Below are 6,535 nucleotides of genomic sequence, written 5' to 3'. Positions count from 1 at the left end.
AAAAAAGAAAAACATAACAAAACCTAGAACAACATGAACATCTATTTTATTCTAACTAATACAAACCACATGAACATCTATTTTATTCTAACTAACATGAATCACATGAACATCTATTTTATGCTAACTAACATGAACCACATGAACATCTATTTTATGCTAACTAACATGAACCACATGAACATCTATTTTATTCTTTGGATTTTGGAGGAAAGAATAAAGTTCTTCACTTTGATGGTAAACAAAACCTAGAACATCTTTTTTAAAACATAACAAAACCTAGAACATCTTTTTTAAGTGAACATTTATTTTATTCTAACTAACATGAATCACATGAACATTTATTTTATTCTAACATGAACCACATGAACATTTATTTTATGCTAACTAACATGAACCACATGAACATCTATTTTATTCTAACTAATACAAACCACATGAACATCTATTTTATTCTAACTAACATGAATCGTGGTTCATGTTAGTTAGAATAAAATAAATGTTCATGTTAGTTGACAAAATATAAATGTTATATGTAAAAAGACATAGGATCCCTTTTAAAATATAAGCTTTAATGTGTTTCATACATTTTTATAGGTTCAGTTGGAGTCTCGATATTTTTATATAAAGTCCAAAACAAGGCATTATAGGAAAGAAAATTAATTGATTTATTAACCAAGCATTTTTTATGGCAGATCCATCATATACATTCCAGACCATAACATGATATGTCGTTCTGATCCTGAAAACAAAAATTTATCTGTACAATATTTTCAACCTAATTCAGGTGAAGCAAAGAGTACCTTTAGATATTACCTAAAGTACACGTGAGATTTCGTTGAGAGAAGTCACGTGCTTCGTGTTCATATATTTTCGTAATACGTTAACCAAGAATAACACTCTTAATTAATCCTATATTTATTTATCTATTTACAATGCTACATCTTTTAGTTTCTAAAACTCTCAATTTCATAGTGAATATTTTCTGAATTTAAAAACTAAAAGAAAGACATTTTTTTTATGATAATCTGATTAACTCGTACAATAGTAGGACCTGTTTTTCGTAATATGAGCAAAGCATAAGTAAACAGTTATGCTTCAAAGGAAACAATATCTTTGATTTAATTTTCCCAACCAACAGCAATTTTGAGGAAAATATTTACAAGTTTAGATTTGCCACAAATTTTGTGGAAGAATCTTTAGTGTATTTGTTTGCATATAGTTTAGAAACTGTGAAATCTTATCTACATCTACAGTGTTTACTGATACACGATCGTAACAGGACTGGAACTGTTGAAAGAGCTTACCCTACAAGGGGACTGTGTCGCTTAAAATTCTTCCCTGTTCAATTCCTTTAACCAGTAAAGGAAAACAGGGGATATATATAAATTCACCTAATTACAAAAATTCCAAAATCAAAATACTTATAATATTTAAGGAAAAGTGATTTAAAAATTAACATTTAAAGTTACTTTAAACACTGAAACAAAAGTACAAAAACTAAACCATGGTTAATATACAACACAGCTCAAGCTCATATCATCAACCTAGAAAAACAAACAGTTTCTACAGTTGTGACTTTCATACAAACAAATATTAACATTCAGTTTACGGGCAGAATAATGTCCAGATAACTAAAATAATAAATGGCAACATATTCCAAGATAAAATTAAAAAAAAAGAACACTAGAGGTCACTCCACAAAGAAAACAAATTACTTGCTTAAAATTTCTATATGTAAACTATAAGAAAAAACTCTGAACTTTTAACATGCTGATAATCAAATCCACATTGAAAGAAACAGTCCCCTTTATAGACCTCTACCAGTTCAACATCACATGAAAACAAATGCTCACACTAATACCTGTGCTAATACAAGATTCTATTTTTTATGGGATTTTTCTACACTGTCTTCAGTTCCAGCTCTTTAAAATACCTCCGACAGAAAAATGCACGTTTGGACGGTGGCTTGTCTGCTTTTACTAGAAGAGCTCGTTGCTTGGAAGACAACTGTTCGTATGCCCGACGGTACTCTCTATCAAAAGCAGCTTGTAAAAAACAAACAAACATGATTTTATTATTTAACATAACATCAAAAAAATAAGAAATGACAAAATTGAAGCATCTTTTTTTTGGAGATATGTTTTGTTGAAACAGAAACAATACAACTATGCTTATACTCATTTTGAAATTAAAGACCGGAATATTATAACAATTTAAAATATTTTCCATGAAAGCACAAAGTGTTTACAAAACTGTAAAAACAACTCAGCAGAACTATTCTAGGGAAATTATTACAACTCAACAGAACTAGGGAAATTATTACAACTCAACAGAACTAGGGAAATTATTACAACTCAACAGAACTAGGGAAATTATTACAACTCAACAGAACTAGGGAAATTATTACAAAAGATATAATAGTTGCTTGTTATCCCAAATTCTATGGAGCAGTTTCAAAATACAACAGTCTCCTGATGACGTATCTCCTGTTAATGCTGTAAATTCACTTGTATATCTCTATGATAATCATTATGTCCTTTCAATGGTATCAACCATTTTTATATATGAACCTCTTTGAGAGTGACTTTCCATCATGATATTGGTATCAACCATTTTTATATATATGAACCTCTTTGAGAATGACTTTCCATCATGATATTGGTATCAACCAGTTTTATATACGAACCTCTATGAGAGTGACTTTCCATCGTGATATTGGTATTGCTTCAATGTAATATGTTCTTTATTTACAGAAATTTAAGAAACAAATTTTCTAAAAATTTTTTGCAATTTTTTTTCCTAGTTAACCAATAATAGGAATATTTTTTATAAATGTAAGACACCATGTGACATGCACAAGTAGGAGCCCTAAGTATAAAATTTAACCCTACAAGGTAAAATAAAGATTGTTTGATAGGTATCTAACCTCTATTTTTTATGAATGAAGGTTACTTCACTGGTGCTCATTAATAAAACAGAAAGTTCTCTGTTTATAAAGAATTGGGAATTATGTTGTTTTACATGGCAGAAAAATGTTACTTCACTTATAAATAAAACCTCTCTCTCTCCTATTATCAGTGCTAATATTTCAGTCCCAAGTACAGATGAATTTAAGGATACATGGTTTGAGTTTCTACTCTCATGGCACAGACAATCATTTCAAAATTTATTAAGAAAAGTATTCTAGTGTGTGGAATAGATGTTAATACAAGATCTGTATTTTTGCTGCTGTTTCAACTTAGGGATACTGGGGTATAAATTTTGGAAAGCTAATTTTACTTTACAACGTTATATTCTATAAACATGTTACATAATTTTACTAGTGTCAAGAAACTGCCTTATGCAGACTAAGTTCATTTTTGATAATTAGATATTACTTACTGTGATCAATATTTTCTCTACCTAGTGCAACAAAACAAAGGAACAACATACTACGGTAGATACTATGGTAGCATCGTCGACCGGACTGATGCTTTCGCCTCTCGTTTATCAATAACGACATTGGGGACAAAAGGTCATTACACTGGATGCTTTTCAGGATGTGACACATGAGGCTGATGGAGAAACAGGATGTTAGTCATTATTATACTTTTACACTGGACTAATATAAACTTCTGATTAGAAAAAGGCTACATACTTAGAATGAAACAAAAAATTAACTGGCCATCAGAAGAGCTAATTAAATATATGTATCATATGTTTCTATACTTACAGAGACTAGAATTCACTGCATTATTATACTATTATTGTGGATGTAACATTATTACACTATTATTGTGGATGTAACATTATTACACTATTATTGTGGATGTAACACTATTATTGTGGATGTGACACTATTACACTGTTATTATGAATGTGACACTATTACACTGTTATTATGAATGTGACACTATTACACTATTATTATGGATGTAACACACAATTATTATGGATGTAACACTATTACACTATTATTATGGATGTGACACTATTACACTGTTATTGTGGATGTAACACTATTACACTATTATTGTGGATGTAACATTATTACACTATTATTGTGGATGTAACATTATTACACTATTATTGTGGATGTAACACTATTACACTATTATTGTGGATGTAACATTATTACACTATTATTGTGGATGTAACATTATTACACTATTATTGTGGATGTGACACTATTACACTATTATTATGAATGTAACACTATTACACTATTATTATGGATGTGACACTATTACACTGTTATTATGGATGTAACACACAATTATTATGGATGTAACATTATTACACTATTATTATGGATGTGACACTATTACACTGTTATTATGGATGTAACGCACAATTATTATGGATGTAACATTATTACACTATTATTATTGTCAAGATATAAAAGAATGTTTGGTTTAAATATTAGTGATTAATTTATATTTGTGAGTGAATATTTTATTATTTTTAAGTGTTGTTTTAATAAGAGTTAAAAACAGACAACTGTAGAACGTTTTGTTAATAACTAATTGGTGTCAAGAATATAGAAAGTAGCCAGACGACTATGTAATAAAGATATAAATAGTGTGATACGAGCAGGAATCAGCAGACAAAGAGTATTAGACAGATAAAAGCAAAAAGAATATTGTTGGTGTGAAGTTAAGTAACGTAAAAGTGATAGGCCTAACGACTGACATAGGCCTAACGTTTGATATATATATTAGAGTGAAACTAACAGTGGAAAAATAAATAAGGAAAATAAGTTTATTCCATCAAAGAGAAATTCTAAAGTAACTGAATCAGCCTGAGAGCAATTTGACAAAAATAACATAGGATCTTAAGAAGAAAGAACACAACAATCGTAAGTGAATCACACCAGACTAATATTGCAATAGTATTAGAGAAAAATAGTTTGGTTTGTCAACTGAGATTCTAATGTATTTGAACAGGCCTAAGTAGATGACTTTTCACAAGAAGAAGAGAACTATACATATACTAATATAACATTTACGATATGCTTATATTCTCTATAGTGTGAACACTTTATTGTACATATGTTTAATTTGTTCCGAATATATATATTATTTTGAAAACAAGTAAAGTGCGTGCTGCTTATTCATAGTTGAATTTATCGTTAAGAAGTCACGGACACCAACTGTAGAAGAATCCTAAGTCCAACAAATACATAGTATATATTTATACTATTAAGAAATGTAAGTAAAAGCCCTCTATCTCGACAATGAGCAAAAAAAAAAAACAAGAACCCATATATATATATATATATAATATTATTTTTTAAATCTGACAGTTATGGATGTAACTATTACACTATTATTAAGAATGTGACACTATTACACTATTATTAAGAATGTGACACTATTACACTATATTATGAATGTGACACTATTATAACAAAATAAAAAGGTGATTTAGAAATATAAAAAAATTGATTATAACCTTCCTTTCATAGTACTAGAGCTTTTCATCAATGTTTAGATTCATGCTTTCAATAAATTTGTTTAATTTAAACTCAAACACAGTTTCTTTTGTATTTCTACAAAAGTTATCGACTGATTGGATCTTGGGTATGTATCATATTCAGAAAAGTCAAGTGTGATTGCAAATTAAAGAAACTGAGCTTACTTTCTGGAGATCTTACGCTCATCAGTCACCAGAGCATGTACGAGAGAGGACTGAGATCCTGAAAAAATGTTTAGAAATAACAGTATTAACAAACAATAGAGACATAACAGGTTATTAATGACAAAAAGGTTAACAGAGAATTAACAGTAAAAACATTACCAACACAACAAAAAAAGATCCAAGAGTTAGAATATCAATACAAGTAACAACAGATTCAAGTTAGAATATCAACACAAGTAACAACAGATTCAAGTTAGAATATCAACACAAGTAACAACAGATTCAAGTTAGAATATCAACACAAGTAACAACAGATTCAAGTTAGAATATCAACACAAGTAACAACAGATTCAAGTTAGGATATAAACCCAAGTAACAACAAATTCAAGTTAGAATATCAACACAAGTAACAACAGATTCAAGTTAGGATATCAACACAAGTAACAACGGATTCAAGTTAGAATATCAACCCAAGTAACAACAGATTCAAGTTAGAATATCAACACAAGTAACAACAGATTCAAGTTAGAATATCAACACATGTAACAACAGATTCAAGTTAGGATATCAACCCAAGTAACAACAGATTCAAGTTAGAATATCAACCCAAGTAACAACAGATTCAAGTTAGAATATCAACCCAAGTAACAACAGATTCAAGTTAGAATATCAACACAAGTAACAACAGATTCAAGTTAGAATATCAACACCAGTAACAACAGATTTATATTAGAATATCAACACAAGTAACAACAGATTTATATTATAACATCAACACAAGTAACAACAGATTCATATTATAACATCAACACAAGTAACAACAGATTCATATTAGAACATCAACACAAGTAACAACAGATTCATATTAGAATATCAACACAAGTAACAACAGATTCAAAGTAGAATATCAACA

At 29.2% G+C, this 6,535-nt stretch overlaps 1 protein-coding gene across 1 annotated transcript in view; it reads right to left on the bottom strand.

Moving 5' to 3' along the window:
* Window positions 1-647: 647 nt before the first annotated feature.
* LOC106477072 (C-myc promoter-binding protein-like) overlaps window positions 648-6,535 on the bottom strand; it is a 9,472-nt gene continuing 3,584 nt past the window's right edge. Inside the window, exons 2-4 of the mRNA XM_013937672.2 lie at window positions 5,623-5,680; window positions 3,385-3,557; window positions 648-2,048 (exon numbers count right to left, since the gene is read on the bottom strand). Coding sequence (XP_013793126.1) covers window positions 1,903-2,048; window positions 3,385-3,557; window positions 5,623-5,680 — 377 coding nt within the window. The 3' untranslated portion in view covers window positions 648-1,902. The remainder of the gene's footprint in view (window positions 2,049-3,384; window positions 3,558-5,622; window positions 5,681-6,535) is intronic.

The sequence above is a fragment of the Limulus polyphemus genome, unplaced genomic scaffold (assembly GCF_000517525.1).
Source record: "Limulus polyphemus unplaced genomic scaffold, Limulus_polyphemus-2.1.2 Scaffold12716, whole genome shotgun sequence".
Taxonomy (NCBI): domain Eukaryota; kingdom Metazoa; phylum Arthropoda; class Merostomata; order Xiphosura; family Limulidae; genus Limulus; species Limulus polyphemus.
The sequence above is the reverse complement of the archived record's forward strand: the minus strand, read 5'-3'. Positions and strand labels throughout refer to the sequence as shown.